This window comes from Heterodontus francisci, chromosome 18 (genome assembly GCF_036365525.1).
Source record: "Heterodontus francisci isolate sHetFra1 chromosome 18, sHetFra1.hap1, whole genome shotgun sequence".
NCBI classification, from domain to species: Eukaryota; Metazoa; Chordata; class Chondrichthyes; order Heterodontiformes; family Heterodontidae; genus Heterodontus; species Heterodontus francisci.
This window is the reverse complement of record NC_090388.1, coordinates 50504742-50526413: the sequence shown is the minus strand read 5'-3', so window position 1 is coordinate 50526413 and position 21672 is coordinate 50504742. Positions and strand designations below refer to the sequence as shown.

At 42.0% G+C, this 21672-nt stretch overlaps 1 protein-coding gene across 6 annotated transcripts in view; it reads right to left on the bottom strand.

Annotated features, from left to right (window-relative positions):
• The window catches only part of LOC137379623 (peptidyl-prolyl cis-trans isomerase FKBP4-like), a 55238-nt gene that overhangs the window by 9277 nt on the left and 24289 nt on the right, over positions 1 to 21672 (bottom strand). For all 6 annotated transcript variants that reach the window (XM_068050712.1, XM_068050706.1, XM_068050707.1 and 3 more), the window contains 5 exons: positions 19365 to 19507; positions 18726 to 18846; positions 8520 to 8676; positions 3703 to 3793; positions 3100 to 3183 (listed from right to left, as the gene is read on the bottom strand). In XM_068050712.1, coding sequence (XP_067906813.1) covers positions 3100 to 3183; positions 3703 to 3793; positions 8520 to 8676; positions 18726 to 18846; positions 19365 to 19507 — 596 coding nt within the window. The remainder of the gene's footprint in view (positions 1 to 3099; positions 3184 to 3702; positions 3794 to 8519; positions 8677 to 18725; positions 18847 to 19364; positions 19508 to 21672) is intronic.

Genomic DNA, 21672 nt, shown 5'->3' with positions numbered 1-21672 from the left:
GCCAACTTTCAGTATTTAACAACACAACAGCAGGAAGCAATGGTAACAACTAACTTCTAGCAATGGAGATTTGGGAAGCCTGTGCCTTCAGTTGGTTTGCGAGATTGTATACTGTTCCTATGCTTTCTTCAATCTCTTCAGCAGCTATCACTGTCCTCATAAGAGTTCCACAAACTAGGTGAAGACAGAGTACTGCTCAAGCACACCAAAGTTAACAGTACTTTATTTTTCCCACTCAAAGGTTAAAAGCCAGGAGTCAGTGGAGAAGATTGTTAAGAGCAAGACCTTGCAGTCCCCTCTACCTCAGGCAACACTGGGGATCACTCACCCATCCTGTCATTCACCCTCTCTTTTGCACCTAGCAGCCCAGGGGCATGCACTTGAAGGGACAGTGATAATGTAATGAGCAATTAACACATGGTGAGGCACAGCAGACAAGGAATTCAGAGGATGCAGATGTGTAAGATTCTGATGTCGTTGAGCAGAGATAAAAGACATGGCTGCTGAGTAAACAAAAGATGATCTCAGGGTCTTGTCATGAAGAGAAGGAAGCTACGAGAGCACCAGACATATAGAGGTTCTGTGTGGCCTTCAAAAAATGTACAGTAAACGGTAGGGACAGCAGCAGAATCTACTACAGTGCTGTGCGTCCAAAGGGCAGGTTGGAGAAAATGTGTATTGCATAAACACCCCTGTTACGAAACTGCATTATCCCGAACTCACCTGGACCATAGCACGGGAGATCTATTAGTCTATTAAAAATCTTGCCTGTGCATACGGTCAAGAAAACCTATGCCAAATGAGGATTTTTTAATTCATCGATTGGAAACCTACACTAAACTTAAAACAAAAGGAAAGCTGGAATATTACATTCAACTTTTACAAAGACTTTGCCACAGCTAAATATGGCCGCCACCATTTTCATGTGAACACCTTTCACTTTCCAAGGTATCAAAGTGCAGACGCACGTCTGATTAGCCTTTACCGAATACAATGGCTTGCCCTATTGATTGAATTACCTGAGATTGCTTTCAATAGCAAGACATTCAAAGCCATCTTGAGGCATTCATGAGTGGAGATGTCCCCCCCAGGGGGTAAAAAACAACAATACTGAGAGAGGTTTTGTGTTTTAGATTTTGGACCTCTTTAAAAACAAAGGGGGTAGAAAGAACCGTGTGACTGTCTCCCCAGGCAGTGTAAAACTGGGAGTTTTGTTACACATGACAGACAAGCCAGAGACTCAATCTGTGCAGAAGCCAGAAAGGGTGTGCCCCTCTCTCTCTAGAAGACCTCGTGCGGGGCGTGCAAAGCCTAACTGCTGGTTGCTCGATCCAAGACAAAGACCCTGGGGAAGGACACCCGCTGCTCAACTGTCTCCAAGAACAACGATCAAGTCATAACTTCAGTCGGAAGACAACAGAATCACTCAACCCTACAGATTGTGTATTAACTTTTTACTTGTTCTGGACTCTAATCCAAACCAATCTATTTATCACATTGTACTCTGTGTGTATGATTCTCTTGAGAGAGTGAAAGTGTAGCGTAATTTTATTATTTTATCTAGATTGGGTTTAGTTTAATTTTTATTTTAAGTACAAGAAACTCACTAATTTCTTGTTTAAACGCAAGGAAACCTGTCCAATTGGTTCTTTACGATCACAAAGGTAAAAGATAAAACACTCACTTAAGCGGTAAGCACAACCACTGTTTAAAAAGAAAGTAAACCCTGTTGCGGTCAAACCAAGAGGAGGACAAGAGGGGAGTCTTGTGACCCCTCCTCACCTGATGGTAACAATACTCTAATTATTCTTGTCCACAAATCTTACTTTGTTGTCACACTGGTCACATTTTCTACATCTACAAATGCTGAAATTGCTTGTGTAAACAATTATAATTAGGAATTTTCAATGTCAACAGTCTGATGAACCAAATAAATTACTCAAAATGCTTTTTGAAAAGAAATGTCCACTGTTTCCTCAGTCACATAGGTTTCCAACGAAATTAAGGGTTTAAAACAATATTTTAAAAATCTTTCACAAGAACAAGATTGAATTTAGTCATTGAATTATCTTTTAACGCATCATCATTAAAAAAAATTCTTAAAAGCCTCAGAGGCTTCTAAGGGCTTGGATTTGCACCTAATATTTTGCTTTGCTACAAGTTAGCTGAATACAGATTGCGGTTTAAACATGTGTATTCAATTTTCTAGAGTGATACCATTTAGACAGCACAACTGAATATTTTCTCAAGCTTTTAAGAAGGTACAAAGTAACGTTTGAAAATATTGATTATTGACTGTTGACTATAGTATACGTCAATTTTTCTTTCAAGTTTATCGGGCTGATTTCCTTTTTATTCAAGTGAAATTTGCCAAATCCATTTATCTGACTGTTGCCTCTCTTTTTCAATTTTTATGTCAAAGCTAATGATGCTATGGATACTTCCCTGCATTCCATACTTGCCCCACTTATTTTCCTAAAACTAGATCCAGTACTGCTACTTCCCTTTTTGGCCTAAAAATATGATCTAGAAAGCAGCTCTGGCACCTTGTGGGAAACCCCACCCTTTTCTGTCATTTACATCACTTTTATCACAATCTAGGTGAAAGAACAGTACATCTTCACTTATGCAATCCAGTCTCTCTCAAACATTTTAAATAATAGTATTTATATACAGTTTCTTTAATTTTTTTCAGATGAACTTCAACCTGTAAAATTATCTGAGACAGCACTCCATTTTCCTGCAGTGATATCCTGATCTTAGCCATGATGTCACAGGTAGGCCAGGGCAGAGGCTGTACTTTCCTACTGTAAAAGGCTATTGATCAGAAGATGGTCACTGAAGACTGCTCCAAATTATGAGGAAGTGAACTTCTCTACAGTGGAACCAGCTGAGGCCTGCAGGGTCGCAAGTGCTCTGCTGATGGCTCAGACGAGGAACTCAACAGATACGGAGATAATGGCATGCATACCGTCGCCCAGAAATACAGTCAACTGGACATTCAGTGATGCTTTCAGCTCCTTCTCTGTCAACAAGGGGGCACTGGCCCTTTATGGTGAACAGGACATAGCAAGACTTATTTAGATGCAATCGTATTACCTTGAAATATAATGTTCCCTTCTCTTTGACAATGGCGGACTGCTCCAGCTTCTCCTCTATGTTCATCTCCCAAGACTCTTTTGCCTGATAAAATGTTTAAAAAGTTATCAATTAATTTATATATAGTTTAAAAATTACAACAGGGCATCTAGTCATATATTTACTCCAACAGGAATGAGATATGGAAAAAAAAACATTTCCCAGGGTTTCTACTTTTGATGGCTATCTGGTAACCCAGTGTTGTAAAGTATACACAAGTCAACATTAGGCAAGAACAGGATTGGCTGTGACATCCTCCCGATATATAGTTTGCCACAAATGATTGAAACTTCACCAACTACTCCTCCGCAGCTTCCTCACATTAGAAACTGAACACTTTCAAAGATGGTTGGCCCCAACCTCCCCGTAACATACATTAGAAGCTTTAATGATAATCATTTCCTTGGCATCTCCTCCCCAGAAAAACCATGTTGTGCACAGTCTGTAATGAAATCATTTATATCATCAACAGTTATAGAATTGAGTTTCAAAGCTAAAGATGCTTTAGGACTGCAGCAGAACATCTGGTGGCATGAGACCAGCATTAATCTGGTTGTTTCTTACCTTTTCAAAATTTTTCAACACAACTTCATACACCAGGTTTGCACTAGGTGGGATGTTGAATTTTGGGTTTCCTGCTTCTCCAAATCCATACCTATATGAACAACACTAGGTCAAAGAAACATTCAAAATAATCACCAAATGCCATAATCTGTTATTTTATTTATAAATAATCTTTACTCCTATCTCTGATGCCGGGGTATTCCTTATTTTTGCACGTAAATCATTGATACCTTCAATTATATTACAGCTTACAACTCACAGGATTCTACTGTCTTCTATTCACTACTGCTAATAATTACATCTCGATGTAGCAAACTCCTTTCAAATCAAATACCATCAAGCCATGCAACTTCTTTGTGCAGTGTAATGGCTATTATTACTTGATCTTCTCAATTCCATTTGATGAACATAATTTTTCCCCCCCCAATTCTTCATAGACAGATTTTCTTCATGTGTCTTGCAGACCCAACAAGTACCACTTTTTATCTGTTATTAGTTTCTGGGCAAGATGGCACCTCATTAACAGCAACTTCATGACCACTGTTCACTTCCCATTTTGCAGTGTGTATCTCTGAGAATTGCTGAACTTTTGGTTGTTCTTTTGCTGCCCTGCAGTTTTGGTTTCAGCTTCATTTTCTTCACAGCTGGAGACTGCAAAAAATTCCTCTTCTCAGCCTTCCTGCTGCTTTTACAAAAAGGCATTTTGCAAAGTCGTGTGACCTGGGCCGTTTTGAATCTCCCAGAATTCTTTCCCTGTCTAGCTCAAATCACAAACGTAACCCCCAGATTTTGCTCATTGTGAAAGCTGCATCTTTTGTGAATCATTCCATTCCTCTTCAGACTCCTAACTTTCAATGAAGTCCTCTCTGATCACTAGCCTCCAACTTCTCTGTCCATCAAAACCTATTAAAAAAAAAAAATTTGTTCATCGCTGAAAAGGCCAGCATTTATTAGCCATCACTAACTGCTCGTGAAGGTGGTGTTGAGCTGCATTCTTGAACTGCTGCAGTCTGTGAGTTGTAGGTACAACCGCGGTAGTGTTAGGTAGGGAGTTCCAGGATTTTGAACCAGCAATGAAGTAACAGCGAGCGATATATTTCCAAGTTAGGATGGTGTGTCACTTGGAAGGGAACTTGCAGGTGATGGTGTTCTCATGCACCTGATGCCCTTATTCTTCTTGGAAGTAGAGGTCACCGGTTTGCAAGGTGCTGTTGAAGAAGCTTTGAGGAGTTGATGCAGTGCATCTTGTAGATGGTACCGTGTGTCGGTGGTGGAGGGAGTGAATGTTCACGGTGGTGGATGTGGTGCCGATCTAGCAGGCTCTTTGTCCTGTATGGTGTCGAGCTTCCTGAGTGTTGCTGGAGCTGCACTCATCAAGGCAAGTGGTGACTATTCCATCAGACTCCTGACTTGTGCCTGGCAGGTGGTGGACAGGCTTTGGGAAGGCAGAAGGTAAGCTACTTGCTGCAGGATACCCAGCCTCTGACCTGTGCTTGTAGCCACAGTATTTATCTGGCTGGTCCAGTTATGTTTCTGGTCAATGGTAACCACCACCCTCCTCCCCCACAAAACACACCGACCCTCCCCCCACCCCCAGGATGTTGATGGTGGGGAATTCAGTGATGGCAAGGCCACTGAATGTCAAGGGGAGGTGAGTTAGACTTCCATTGGAGATGGTTATGGCTAGCGTTTGTGCGGCACAGATGTTATTTGCCACTTATCAGCTCAAACCTGAATGTTGCCCATGTCTGCTGAATGTGGGAATGGACTATTTCATTATTTCAGGAGTTCTGAATGGAACTGAATAGTATGCAATCATCCCCACTTCTGACATGGGCAGGTCATCGATGAAGTAACAATAAATAGTTGGGCCAACGGCTGTATTTATTCATATTAGATTTTTTCCATATAACTGGCTTGCTAGGTCAGAAGGCAGATAAGAGTCAATCATAACCAAAATGGATAGATTGAGTGAGTGGACAAAAATCTGGCACATGGACAATAATGTGGGAAAATGTGAATTTGTTCACTTTGGCAGGAAGAATAAAAAAGCAGAGTATTTCTTAAATGGGAAACGACTGCAGAATTTCGAGGTGCAGAGGGATCTAGCTGTTCTAGTGCATGAGTCACAAAAGGTTAGTATGCAGGTACAGCAAGTAATAAAGAAGCCTAATGGAATGCTATCCTTTATTATGAGAGGAATTGAAAATAAAAGTAAGGATATTATACTTCCGTTATACAGGGCATTGGTGAGTCCACATCTTGAATATGATGTGCAGTTTTGGTCTCCTTATTTAAGGAAGGATGTGAATGTGTTGGAGGCGGTTCAGAGAAGGTTTACTAGATTGATACCTGGAATGAGCGGATTGTCTTATCAGGAAAGAATGGACAGACTGGGCTTGTTTTCACTGGAGTTTTAGAAGAGTGAGGGGAGACTTGATTGAAGTATATAAGATCCTGAACAGTCTTGACAGGGTGAATGTGGAGGGGATGTTTCCTCTTGTGGGTGAGTCCAGAACTAGGGGGCACTGTTTTAAAATTAGGGGTCGCCCTTTTAGGAGAGGGACAAGGTGAATTTTTTTCTCTCAAGAGGGTTGGGCAATTTAGGAATTCTTTGCATCAGAAGGTGGTGGAGGCAGGGTCATTGAATATTTTTAAGGTGGAGGTAGATAGATCCTTGTTAGCCAAGGGAATCAAAGATTATCGGGGGTAGATGGGAGTGTGGAATTCGTGACAGAAACAGATCAACCATGATCTTATTAAGAGGCAGTGCAGGCTCAACAGATTGAATGGCCTACTTCTGCTCCTAATTTGTATGGTCGTATATTGCTGTGGGTCACGTATAGACCAGACCAGGTAAAGACAGCAGACATCCATCACCATACAGGGGTAGATATGTCCTGTCCCACTGGTAAAACAGACCCACCAGAGATGTGGGGAATGACCCTAGGAGTCCTCAACATTGACTCTGGACTCTATGAAGTATGATGGCATCAGGTCAAATATGGGCAAGGAAATCTGCTGATTACTACCCATTATCCTACCTCAACTGATGACTCAGTACTCCTCAATGTTGAACACCACTTGGAAGAAGCATTAAAGGTGGCAAAGGCACAGAATGTATTCTGGGTGGGGTTATGTCCATCAGCAAAAGTGGTTCGGCAATACCACCACTGACTCAGCTGGTCAGGTACTGTGCAACATCTTCAGCAATGTCCCGAGGCTGGGAGACAGGCCTTCAACAACTACAGCCATCTTCCTTTGTGCTAGGTATGACTCCAGCCAGTGCAAAATTTCTCCCAATACCCAAAAACTTCAATTTTACTACAACTCCTTGATTCCACACTCGGTCAAATGCTGCCTTGATGTCAAGGTCAGTCACTCTCATCTCACCCATGGGTAAGGTAGCATAGTAGTTGTTACTGGACTATTAATCATAGACCTGGACTAATTATTCAGAGACGTGAGGTCATATCCCACCATGGCTACTGGGGAATTTAAATTCAGTCAATAAAGAAATATGGAATTAAAAAGATATCAGTAATGGTGACCATGAAGCTACTGAATTGCTGAACCCATCTATCGTACTTCAGGGAAGGAAATCTGCTGTCCTTACCTGGTCTGGTCTATATGTGACCCACAGCAATATGGTTGACTCTTAACTGCCCTCTGGCTTAGCAAGCCAGTTATATCAAACTGCTACAGAAAAAAATCTAATATGAATAAAACCGGACACACCACCCAGCACAAGCCTAGACGCTGGACACGACAAAGGCACGCCGTTCAGTTGACCCTGCAAAGTTCTCTTCAGTAAAAACTGGGAACTTGTGCCAAAATTGGGAGAGCTGACCTGCAGACTAGTCAAACAACATTCTGACAGTCATACCAAATTATACCTCACAGCCAATGTCCCAGATTACTCCATCATCATCCACGGGTATATTCTGTCCCACTGGCAAGACAGACCCACCAGAGATGTGGGGAGTGACCCTGGGAGTCCTCAACATTGACTCTGGACTCTATGAAGTATGATGGCATCAGGTCAAACATGGGCAAGGAAACCTCCTGCTGATTACTATCAATCATTGTCCCTCAACTGATGAATCAGTACTCCTCCATGTTGAAAACCACTTGGAAGAAGCACTGAAGATAGCAAAGGCACAGAATGTATTCTGGGTGGGGTATGTCCATCAACAAAAGTGGCTCAATAATATCAGTACTGACTGAGCTGGCTATATCCTGAAGGACATAGTTGCCAGAATGGACCTGCAGCAGGTGGTGACAGTACTAGATCTCATCCTCGACAAGCTACCCATTGCAGATGCATCGGTCAATGTAAGTATTGATAGAAGTGACCATTGTACAGTCCTTATAGAAACGAAGTCCTGTCTTCACACTGAGGATACCCTCCATTGTGTTGTGTGGCACTAGCACTGTGCTAAATGGGATAGATTCAGAACAGATCTGGCATCTCAAAATTAGGCACCCACGAGGCACTGTGGGCCATCATCAGCAGAACTGTACTGCACCACAATCAAGACTTATCGGTTTCCTATTCTGATGTAGTCATTGCAGGAAACTGAAATAATTGATTTCCTTCAGTCTTCCATTCTACCTGCAATCAACAGGCTTTTAAAACTCATGCTTGGGATCCCCTAATTATTTATTGATTTACCTTGCCTTCTCTCCTATCCCATTGAACCTTGATAGGCCAACGATCTTGGTCCTTCATCTACGTTTTCCAATAAAACTGCTCAGAAAAGTTTTGGACAAGGCAATGAATAAGTGGTCTCAAAGGGTGTTACATTTAAACTTACTTTGGTTTTAGTGATACAATAGCCTCTTCTCCTTTTTCCATTTCTTGCAGTGCCTTCTCAATCCCTGGAGGAACATTGTGTTCTTCACCATCACCGATGATAAATGACATATCTCGGTTGTCGAAGACTGTACCCTGATATTTTCCTTCCAAATGTACTGAAATGGAGAATAGAGGACTGCCTGAGAGAATATCAGCTCTGAGCATATATACACTTTCACTTTTCTACAGCCATGGAGCTGCCCTGATGCAAGGGCTCCCAATTTCCATTTTATTCATGTCAGCTGTACTCAAATGGGGAAAGTGAATGGCTGTACTTCGTTTTGAAGAGCAATTACTTTAAATTGGAATTCTGACTGAACTAGCAACTGAATAAAACGTTGCTAATTTATTGTTTTTTATTTAATGACACTTGGAAAATGTTGGTATTGCTTGATACGGTGTCTATCCATCTAATAAAAACATTGTGCAAATGCAACATTCTGAAAGTATTGCATCTGTAGGTGGCACTGTCAGCAAAATGTTACATGACCAAATGTCACAATGACCAAGGTGAAATAAGCAACCAATCTTTGGAATTATATACAAGGAAAAATAACTGAAGCAGTTAATCTGTAATGTTATTTGCATTCCTACGATAGTTTGCTGCAGGTGTAAAACTATTTGGTTGAAATTGTGCTGCATGATAATGAGATGCAAAAAGGAAATAGGAAGGCACAGCGGTTAGCACCGCAGCCTCACAGCTCCAGCGACCTGGGTTCGGTTCTGGGTACTGCCTGTGCGGAGTTTGCAAGTTCTCCCTATGACCGCATGGGTTTCCTCCCACATGCCAAAGACTTGCGGGCTGACAGGTAAATTGGCCATTGTAAATTGCCCCTAGTGTAGGTAGGAGAATTGAGGGAAGGTGGGGATGTGAGAGGGAAATGGGATTAATGTAGGGTTAGTATAAATAGGTCGTTGATGGTCAGCATAGACTCGGTGGGCCGACGGGCCTGCTTCAGTGCTGTATCGCTCTATGACCCTATGAAAGTAACTTGCAAGGAAGATCCAAGCAAAAGATTTTATAGAAGAGAGAGAGTGTGAAGGGAAATGTGGGCACATTAGTGACAGCAATTGGCAAGATTATAATGGATAAGTAAATAAATGATAGTCCTGTTAAATGAGTACTTTGCATTAGTGTTGAGAAAGTGGACAAAATACCAGCAGTACAAAGAAACTTAAAACAACAACTTGTACCACCACCATCTGCAAGTTCCCCTCCAACTCATACACCATCCTGATTTGGAACTATATCGCCGTTCCTTCACTGTTGCTGGGTGAAAATCCTGGAACTCCCTTCCCAACAGCACTGTTGGTGTACCTACCCCACATGGACTGCAGCGGTTCAAGAAGGAAGCTCACCATCACCTTCTCAAGAGCAATTAGGGATGGGCAATAAATGCTGGCCTAGTCAGTGACACTCGCATCCCACGAATGAATAAAACATTTTTTTTATATAGTGCATTTAATATAATAAAATGTCCCATGCTGCCTCATTGTGCATTAGAAGAAAACAATTAACTGTGAGCCATATAAGATATTAATTAGGGCAGATGACCAAAAGCTTGGTCAAAGAGCTAGGTTTTAAGGAGCATTTTAAAGGAGGAAAATAAGGTAGAGGGGTGGAGAGATTTAGGAAGGGAATTCCAGAGCTTAGGGCCTAGGCAGCTGAAAGCATGGCCACTAATGCTGGAGCAATTAAAATTGAGGATGCTCAAGAGGTCAGAATTACAGGAGCACAGAATCTCGAAAGATTGTGGGGCTGAAGTACAGAGCTAGGGAGGGGCGAGGCAATGGAGTGATTTGAAAACAAGGATGAGAATTTTAAAATTGAGGATTTGCTTAACCAGGAGCCAATGTAGGTCAGTGAACAGAAGGGTAAAGGGTGAACGGAGCTTGATGAGATTTAAGATACGAGTAGCAGAGTTTTGGATAACCATAAGTTTCCAGAGGGTAGAATCTGGGAGGCCAGACAGCAGTGAGTTGGAATAGTCAAGTTTAGAAGTAACAAAGGCAGGAATGAGGGTTTCAGCAGCAGGTGAGCTGAGACAGGGGTGAAGTTGGGTAACATTACAGACATGGAAATAAGCAGTCTTATTGAGCTCCTGACCACATAATCTGCACCATCATCTCAGGGTCAAATATGACTGCAAGGTTGTGAACAGTCTGGTTCAGCCTCAGACAGCTGCTAAGGAGAGGGATGGAGTCAGTGGCTAGGGAGCAGAGTTTGTGGCGAGGATTGAAAACAATGCCTTCTATCTTCCCAATATTTGATTTCTCCTCATCCAGTACCAGATGTCGGACAAGTACTCTGACAATTCAGACAGTAGAGGGGTTATATAAATCGTTAAATTAAGTCAATGGGAGGAACTTAGCAGAATTAAACTAACAAAAAAGGTAATGGAGAACATAATGGAACACAAGATAGACAAATCTCCAGAACCTGATGGTTTCCGCCCTCGAGCATGAAAAGAAATAAGTGCAGAAATTGCAGATGTGTTAGTCAAAATTTTCCAAAGGTTTTTCGATTTAGGCATTGTACTTTTGGATTGAAAAATTGCAAATCTCACGCCATTATTTATGAAGGGAGGGTGACAGAAACCAGGCAACCACAGACTTTTGTTTAACATCAGTTGTGGAGAAGTTACTGGAATCTATCATCAGAGACAAAGTGACTGATGCAACCAGAGATGGGAGAAAAAAAAACATGCATTTATATAGTGTTTTCCATGACCACCAGACATCTCAAAGTGCTTTACAGCCAATGAAATACTTTTTGAAGCATAGTCACTGTTGTAATATAGGAAACCTGGCAGCTAATTTGCGCACAGCAAATTCCCGCCAACAGCAATGTGACAACCACCATAGAGTCACAGAGTTGTACAGCATAGAAACAGGCCCTTCAGCCCACCGCATCCATGCCGACCATAATGCCTATCTATACTAATCCCACCTGCCTGCATTAATTCCATATCCCTCTATACCCTTCTCATTCAAGAACCTGTCCAGATGTCTCTTAAATGTTGCTACTTTTCCTGCCTCCACGACCTCCTCAGGCAGCTCATTTCAGATCCCCACTATTCTTTGTGTGAAAAATGTACCCCTTTGATCCCCTTTAAACCTCCTCCCTCTCACCTTAAATCTATGCCCTCTAGTTTTAGTCACCCCTACCATGGGAAACAGACTCTGGCTATCTACCCTATCTATGCCTCTCATAATTTTATATACCTCTATCATGTCCCCTCTCAGCCTCCTTCGCTCCAGGGAAAACAGACCCAGCCTATCCAATCTCTCTTTATCACTCAAGCCCTCCAAACCAGACAACATCCTTGTGAATCTTTTCTGCACCCTCTCTAGCTTAATCACATCTTTCCTGTAGTGCGGCGACCAGAACTGAACACAGTACTCCAAATGTGGCCTAACCAACGTTATGTACAACTGTAACATGACATCCCAACTCTTGCCTCGGCCGATGAAGGCAAGCATGCCATACACCTTCTTCACCACCCTGTCTACCTGTGTTGCCATTTTCAGGGAACTATGTACTTGCACTCCCAAGGTCTCTCTGCTCAACAACACTCCCCAGGGCCCTGCCATTCACTGTATGTGTCCTGTCCTGGTTTAACGTCCCAAAATGCATCACTTCACACTTGTCTGCGTTAAATTCCATTTGCCAATCCCATGCCCACTTTCCCAGTTGATCTATATCCTGTTGTAACCTTAGACAACCTTCTTCACTGTCCACTATACCACCAATTTTGGTGTCATCTGCAAACTTACTAATCATGCCCCCTACATTCACATCCAAGTCATTAATATATATGACAAACAACAGAGGGCCCAGCACCGATCCCTGCAGCACACGACTGGTCACCAGCCTCCAATCTGGAAAAACAACCCTCCACTACCATCCTCCGCCTCCTATCACCAAGGCAATTTTGTATCCAATTGGCTAGCTCACCCTGGATCCCATGTGTTCGAACCTTCCGGACCAGCCTACCATGCTTTAGCCTTGCTAAAGTCCATGTAGACAATGTCCATTGCCCTGCCCTCATTAATCCTCTTGGTCACCTCCTCGAAAAACTCAATCAAATTCGAAGACATGATTTCCCATGCACAAAGCCATGCTGACTATCCCTAATCAGACTGTGCCTTTCCAAATGCATATAAATCCTGTCTCTCAGAATCCCTTCCAATAACTTTCCCACCACTGATGTAAGGCTCACCAGCCTGTAGCTCCCTGGCTTATCCCTGCTACCCTTCTTAAATAAAGGCACAACATTAGCTATTCTCCAGTCTTCCAGTACCTCACCCGTGACGAACGATGATACAAAAATCTCTGCCAGGGCCCCAGCAATCTCCTCCCTTGCTTCCCATAGCATCCTAGGATACACCTGGTTAGGCCCTGGGGATTTATTCACCTTAATGCGCTTCAAAACCTCCAACACCTCCTCCTTTGTAATGTTGATATGCTCCAGGATATCGCTGTTCCCTCCCTTGAACTCACTGGCTTCCATGACCTTCTCCATGGTAAATACAAACAAGAAGTATTCATTTAAGACCTGGCCATATAATCTGTTATTATGATGTTAATTGAAAGATAAATATTGGCCAGGACACCAAGGATAGCTCCTCTTCTCTTCAAAATAGTGCCATGGGATCTTTTGCATCCATCTGAGAGGTCAGATGGGGCCTCAGTTTAACGTCTCATCCAGAAGACGGGAAAAGGGGAAGTTGATGTGTTTATGAGCTAACCACCCTTATTGTTGTACACACGACCGGGATTATTAATCAGCTTAGTCTATATAAGATAACTGCAACTATAATGGTGGAGATAATTCTATTCACATAAACCAAACACGAGATACCTGCTGAAAATATACTCGGTTACATGTCAGGATGCCTAATAGAAAATCCATGAACAGGGAAGTTTATAACATTTTCTTGGTGAGGAAAAAAAGATACACAGGCAGTCATGTTTTTAAAATAAGCAGCTGAAGTCCAGTATCATGCAGACCCCCACCTGCCAAGAATGAGGCATATTAATTTTGTCATATGAACATTGATTTTAAACTATTGCTGGAGTGAAGAAAGGACTTGTTAAAAAAATCACCAGACACTTGGCTAGAAAAACATTTGCATACTAACAGACAGTGCTTGGAGAGACAAAGGACTATTCCCTGGTCCACTTAAACCAAAATGGGCTGTGATCACCAGACATTGAAGGTGAGGACGCTCACATTCCAGGATGACTGCTGAGATGGCAGAATCTACAAATAAAAATGGTCAAATCAGCTAGTCCCATGACTAACCTGCTGGGCAACCTGTTTTTTTTTTGTTGAATTGTGCCAGAGAAAGGCAGATGGCAGTTTGGACTGGAAGCTGGAGCAAGGAAGCCTCTCTCTCTCTCTCTCCCAAGCCACTGGACCCACGGAAACCTCAAGAGATAAAAGACTCCGACCTCGAAACAAGCTGAAGCGTGCACTGGGCCCCAACAAACTGCAAGTCTGAACGGCAACCAAAGACTTCACAGCAAACTCAAAAGGACAGTAAAATAGAAACCCATCTATTGCCTCGGACTTATTCCCTTTATTCTTTTCTACTTTTCTGTCTCTATCTGCGTGTGTGTTTATTATGTATGCATGCTAACGTGGTCGTGTCGTATATTCGTAGTCAGTAACCGGATTACAGTTTAAGATTAATAAACTTCTACCTTTCTTACTTAAAATCTAAGAAAACATGTCTGAATTGATTTCTTTGCCTTACAATTGGAGCAGTGAACAAGGATTCACTGAGGGGAAGCTAAAAACAGTGTTTTTAAAATTAAACCCTGTTACGGTTAAACCAGGCAAAGGCTGAGAGGGAACCGCTAGACCTCCTCACCTGGTCGTAACACCAGGCTTGGGCTTAGAGCTGGAAGGCAAGTTGCAGGAGGGCACTTTTCAGAGTTTGGATTTGCCTAGAAGGAAAGGTAATGTCAAAAACAAGGAAGTCAGCCCACGAATGGTACTGGGTTCATGATTTACTTTTCTCTCATTTTTCTGAGGAGACCAGTTGACAAGTAAAAATTGCATGAAGTTTGTATAAGTTGATTGCAACTGTTATTCTGTATGTTCATTCGCTGCCTGCAAAATAAACCAGTTTACCAGCTTGTAACTTATCTTATTATACTGTCAGAACCACTGGAGAAGACATGCAGAAGACACAATATCCAGTTCAGATTTTAAGAGGGTCCAATTGTTATTACCCATGGATTATGCTCTTGCATTGATATTAAGTGAAAGGTACACCACTAAATGCATAAGGCTTGCAGAAATATACAGTACTGCTTCAACAGATAATATCTAGGGCAGAACCAAAACTTATGACAAAGGGATAATGAAAGGACCAAAGTCTCTCTAAAATATTATTAAAAAGATTAATCCAGAATATAACTTTAAACTAAACTGCCAGAATAAGACAAGGGGACATACTTGTAAAAGGCAACTTCAGGACTGACATCAGGAGGGTCTTCTCCACCCAGTGAGACATACAAACATATGAAAATTACAGACAGAGAAGACCGGCTGGGCACTGTCCTGGTGCAACCTAAGTAAACCACAACCACATCCCTCAACTGACTCCTCCAGCCAGCCATGTGATCGCCTGGGAGCGGCATAAAAGAAACTCTACATTAATTTAGGGATGAAAAAAATTCTAGAAAATGCATCTGACCCTGAAGGTGATCAAACAAGTTCCAGGAGACCAGTGAATGGGAGATACCCTCCCCCAAGTACTCCACCTATATTTTGAATGCTGTGATGTCACTTAGTTAGGAGTCTGTCAAGTTCACTTTTGAATGTTTGCAGAAAATCTGCACTCACTGCAAGACCTGACAACTTGTTCCAATGGCTGACAACACTCCATGAAAAGACTTTCTGATAACTAACCTAGTTCTACACTTTTGTAACTTGTATTCATGACCCATGGTCCTCCCTAACCTATCGATCTAACTAAAACAACCTGTCCATATGGCTCAAATCTAATCCTTCCATTTTAAATATCTCAATTGAATTTCCTCAGTCCACACTATTCTAGAGAAATACAGACCCAGCTCGAAGCCTATCGTCGTTAACTAAGGGCCTCTAAACTAGGCATCAATCACGTAGCTCTCTTCTGAACTTTATCTAGGTTTTCTCTACCCATACCATGAAGGAACCAAAACTGGACACAGTATTGCAGATCAGGCCGAACCAAAGTCTTATACAAGATCATCCTGTCTGTTTTCTTTTTTTGGTCCTAGTATTCTATCTGCTTTTGCTATAGCCTAGTGGCACTAATCAAAATGGAACAGAGTGATGCAGGGAAAGTGCTGACAAATTAAAAAGGGCCAAACCAATTTCCTCACCTATAAGGATCTTGTGAAATAGACGGGATGATCTGATTTGTGACTCTCCAGATATCATCCTCAGTGGAGGAACAGATACTTCCTCTAAAGATCAGCATTTTCCCTTACTACCTGAGGAGCTGTCCTTCCAACTTCACCAGCCTTTCACAGTGGTGTTCAAATGAAGAACAAAAGGGCAGCGTTTACTTGCACAAGTGGGTTAGACTAGACTTCTGATGGGTGCGTCGTCTTCCAAGAGGACTGAACAGTTTGTCTGGAATGTGTAATTTGATCCTGCCTGCTGTAGAGTAATTCAAGGTCTCTGCATTCTGTAATTTGATCCAGTCATCGTGAGGCAGGCTCCAAAGCTCACAGTGCTAACATTACTTTCAGAGGGCAGTGTTCACACAACTGGTTTCAGATAGGAAGGGGTGAAGGACGGAGGAATTTCAATACGAGGACTTTAAAATTGAGGTGATCCTACACCGGGAGCCAATGTAAGTCAGTGACTACAGGGGTGACGGGTGAATGGGACTTGCTGTGAGTTAGGATACGTGCAGCAGCGTTTTAGTTGAGTTCAAGTTCATTGAAGGTGGAGGATGGGAGGCTGACCAGGAGAACACTGGAATAGTCGAATACGTGATTATTTTTTTTTTAAAAAACAGCTCCAATTTCTCTAGTCTGTCCATGTAACTCAGATCTTTCAGTACAGGCACCATTCTAGTAAATTTGCTCTGCACCCTCTCCAAGGCCTTGACAGCCTTCCAAACGTGTGGGGCCCAGAATAGACCAAAGTACGTAAGCTGAAGCCTAAACAGCATTTATAAAGGTTTAGTCCAACTTCCTTGCTCTTGTACACTATGCTTTTATTAATAAAATCAAGGATCCTATAAGCCTTTTAATGGCCTTCGCTACTTATTGCGACACTTGCGAATGCTGGACCTTGTAACATGATTATACTTTATAAATTGTGATTTTTAAAAGTTCAAGATGGAGTCTGGAAAGTCAGGTGATCTCACCTCCACTCTGAGAAAGGTTACCATGACAGAGACACGAAGACTTTCTTCTGCAAAAGAGAGAGAGACTGCACGGCTAACACCTGAAGATCAATGGGTTTTGCCCTCCCAAAATTTCGGTTCGTCGAACAAGGAGTTAGTAATTCGGAAGATGTAAACGCACCAGGCAGCTGTCAGCACCTGGGAACAATGGAAAGGCCCAAGTGGCTTTGTGAAACCCGACATCTGGACTATGCATGTTTTGGAACAATATAATAAGCTACTGACTTCTGAGTCCAGATAAATTTAACAGACTTTCTGAAGGGAATTCAGCAGTTGCAGTCTCACAGCAGGCTGTAAGAGAAGAAACCAGCGGTTGTAACCTCAAGAGAAAGATAGAGAGGGGTGACACTTGCAGTAAAAGGTTATGAAGACTTGAACCTGTTTTGTTTGAGAGTCGAAGCTTGCAAAGAAGTAGAAGACCAGCAGAATTACAAGGAAATGCCTTATTCATGGATGTCCAGGTCGGAAGTGCTTGGAGAAGTGAGCAAAGAGAATACTGATTTTTGAAATAGTCTGGAAGATCCAACCCACTGCAACTGGGAGGAGTTTGGGACTTTTAACCGCAAAGGATTATCATCATCAAGAAGGACTGCGTAATGTATGAGTGTGGTGTGAGGTAGAGGCTGCTACCCGACCTGAACCCGATATGTGTCGGGTCGGGCCGGGCCGGACACACATGGTAAGTATTAAAAAATGAAAAAAACAAACTTACCTGAGCTGTGAGTCCGAAACAAAACGGAGTCTGCGCAGTGACGTCATTGCGCATGTGCTGCAGCTTTGTGGAGATTCTGAGTCCAAAGGTAAGTAAAGGGACGGTCAGGTCGAGTACTGGCGGGTTCGGGTCGGGTCAGGCTCAGGGCAAAATCGGAGGGACTCGGGTCGGGTCCACTGTGGTTTGGTCGGGTTTTTTTCCCCCCCGACCTAAAGCAGGCCTCTAGTGTGAGATTTCCAAGTATTTTAAAAAGTAAATATCTTTCTTTGTAATTTGGGATATCAGCTACTTAAAAAGTAAGTACTTACAAAGTACTATTCAGTTAACTGGGGATTTAAAAAAGTTTAGTTGTTATAACAAAAGTCTTAAAACGTGAAATCTTGCGTAATTCTTGAAATTGGTCTGGGGATACAGCTCATATTCTTCACGTTAATGATCTCACTGAGGTCATAACAGACACCTTAAGAGACTTGTTCACGTAAACCTGAAGGTCTCTCTGTCCTGCGCTTGTTTTAAAATTGTACCATTTAGCTCAGTCTCTCCTCATCCTCCCTACTTCTCTAACACCCTCCAAGTTCCCGATCTTCTTTTCCTCACTTGTCGAGTTCATGACCTTTATTCCCCCAACAACTGAGTTCCTGACACCACTGCAACACCCGAGTTCCAGGCCACCCACTAATTCCATGTCTTCTCCTTTCCCCTACTCCACCCTCCCACCAAGTTCTAAGCCTTCTTCCTCCCGTCTCCACACTTCCTCCCTCCTCTCCCCTCCCACCCCCCACAAAGCACAGTTCTAGGATTTCTCCAGGCAAAAAGCAGCTGGAGGGAAATGTCGGTCAGGCCGCTGGCTCTGGTTTGTGCATGTGCAGCTGCAAATGAGGTCATAGTGGGAGCGTGAGACTGTCTTCGGGCTTGGTCCCCCTACAGGTATGCATGCGCAGAAAGACTGCTGACATGCCTTGCAAGGAATCACTCCAGGAAAAAAAAAAAGACAGAAGCAAAAGTCTACAAGGGTCAAAAGTAGTTTCTTACTCTCAACTGACGCTCCCTCATTGGGTTTGGAGTAACTTTCTCCCTTCTTGCGGATTCGGCGAATAATTCCACCATCTTCATCCTCGGTCAGATCTTCTGCTTTGATTTCAAAAAGCTCAATCTTAAAAGTGAGAATAATGGAAATGGTGTCAAATATCATCACATACCATTTCATCTTCATGGAGAATTCACAACAATTCAGGATGTATTCTTTACTTCAGTCACCCACGATCCTCTCTACCCAAGTCTGTTCCTTGATATGCGAATATGGGACATTTAACCATACACAATAAAACTGCCATTTCCAAATATGTATGGCAATAACAAACCTTGCAGAGGAGAAGAAATAAATCGCTACTGTGTCAGTTGATCATGAAGCAGCAAGGCTAATGCTTGTATGCCAATCAATGTGTTATGCAGCAATTGGTCTGCTCTGTTATTAACTATCCCTCAGCTAACCGTATAGCAATGATACAGTTATATCGTTCAAGATAGTTGCCAACTTTACAAATAAACTTACAAATTCAAACAGGAAAACAGTTAAACTTTCAACAATTAGCAATAAACAGTCAGGGTACATACATGTTGATATCCTCCCTGATGAAAGGGAGAGAATGTTAATTAAAAAACAGTGGGTACCTCAAACACAAGAGTGGCGTTTGGTGGAATTTTTGGTGGGCTGCCAGCTGAGCCATAGGCATACTCTGGTTTACAGATGATCTGACAGACTTCATTGATCTTCATGGTGGCCACAGCAATATCCCATGCTTTAATAACTTGTCCTGTTCAAAGTGAGGAAAATTGATACTTTAGTTCCTTCATCAACATGCAATTACCTCAATTAGAAACAATGAAGCATCTTCAGTCCAAGTCAGATGGGGGAAATAATTTTATGTTACATGGGTATCGACATCAATGCAAGCTGGCTCCCACCTTACTTGATACCTATAAAATATCACATATGTAAAAATGAACTTCCATGGGAAATGGGTGAGTCAGTTTGTCCTAACACTATATGAACACTACCCAGACTGACGATGATGATTTAATGTCTCCGATGCTGTAATAACTGGGGAGTGTTGGGGGTGGGTGGGGGAGAAAGCACAGTCTCAATCTAGCTCCCAGTAATTTAAATCTACATTACAGAATTGATGACAATTCTGGGTTATTTGCGAAGAATGACTGAATATTGTTAGTACAATATGGTAAGCATTTCTGAGGATAGGCTAATGGATTTTACGCTGGAGTATGATTTTCCAAATGTACAACTTGTGCTACTTCACACTTGGGAGTACTTAACAGGCCAATGTGCAAGAAGCTTTACTCTACGTTGAATGCGCTGACACCTGGGAGCGCCCAACGGGAAAGCTTAGAGGCAGACAGTGTACCCACTTCTAACAAGACACCTGCAAGTATTTGACAAAAACCCTGGGGACAGGAAGTGTTTATTCTTCACAATCAACATCCCTTTCCTTGAAGAGTTCAAAGCTACACCAAACCTTGCATTTATCAGGTGCCATTTCCCATTGAGAACTTCTAGATCACCTACAGTAAATCTTAAAAAAAGGATATTGTAACAATATTGCCTACAGTCTATACCTAGTGTCACGTATTTGTATCTTTTTTCTCCTCAGATTAAAAACAGTGTGTGCCTGTAAGACTCTGTTAAAAACAGTGTACCTGTAAGTGAGAGGACGTGCAGGAATTTCTAAGGCACAGTGTGGCAGCAGCTGCACTTGTTACCCTAGGCGACAACAGGTGAGAGAGCGAGCGAGCCAAGTTAATTGCCTAAGTACAAAAGCCTTCTTTTTTTCAAGAGCCCGTCTGTATTGCAGAAGGAACTGTTGATGGTTACGGTAGCCCAAAAATTTGAATGCCTATTAAGAACAGACTACTGCATCAATCCATGTGAAGACTTCGAGTGACCTTTGACTATTTCCACATTAGAATACCTCATCCAACAGGAACATAAACCCACAAAGACTTACTTATTTTATTTATTCTTAAGAGACAGCTAATTTTTAAAAACACCACTTCTTAAAAATGGTTAACTACTGTTACTTTTGTGTATATGTGAGAATGGGGGAGTTAGATTAAAACTAAGTAGTTACAAGGTTTTTAGACATAGGTTTATCTTAATAGTGTTTAAGATTTAGTTTTTTAGTAAATAGTTAATTTGTTGTTGTCTAAAGATACCTGGTTTGGTCTGTTTTATTCCGGAGTTTTGGCTACTTTCCAGTTGGGTAGAAAGCTTTTAATAATATGCTGCAATCTGTGGAGTGACGGGACTGAATTGACAGTGTGTTGCGCCCGCCGCAGTTGTAACACTAGTCTGAAATACATATCCTTTTAACTGTAAGGCAGAAGGCAGTGAAGAAAACCCAGATTGTTAGGGTCTGTTAAAGAATGTTAGTTCAAGATAATAGGGTGAACAGGTGTTGGGTGTTAGTCAATTGTATTCAATTATGTATATATAAAGAACCAGCCAGCAATAGCTGGTGGGTGTTGTTTGGAGAGCAGAAGTAAGTTCTGTGGCAAACAACAATCTCCACCAAAGCATCCGAACCTCAGTGTCTTCTTCACAAACAAGGCTTGGAAGTTTCTCCAACATTGGTAGCAGAGGATGATTGCCTGAAAGTGAAGATTGGAGACTAAGCTTTGTTTTTAGACAAGAGATTAGGATCGGAGTTATTTTTTTGAGAAAGCTGTATTTGGAGTGTTTTTTTTTTGAAGAAATGACTGAAATCAAGTTTAAGGTATCAGGATATGATTTTCCACTGCTGTTTTGTGAAGCCGAGCCTTACAATCAACAGAAGAATGAAGTTCTCTATGGACACAGGTTATGTCTTTACCTAAAAGGAAGCAAGGAATGACCCTTGCACTTTCACTTCCCACCAGAAGATCGGGCAAAATGTTCTCAGAGCTTGAGGCTCATCACTTGGACAAT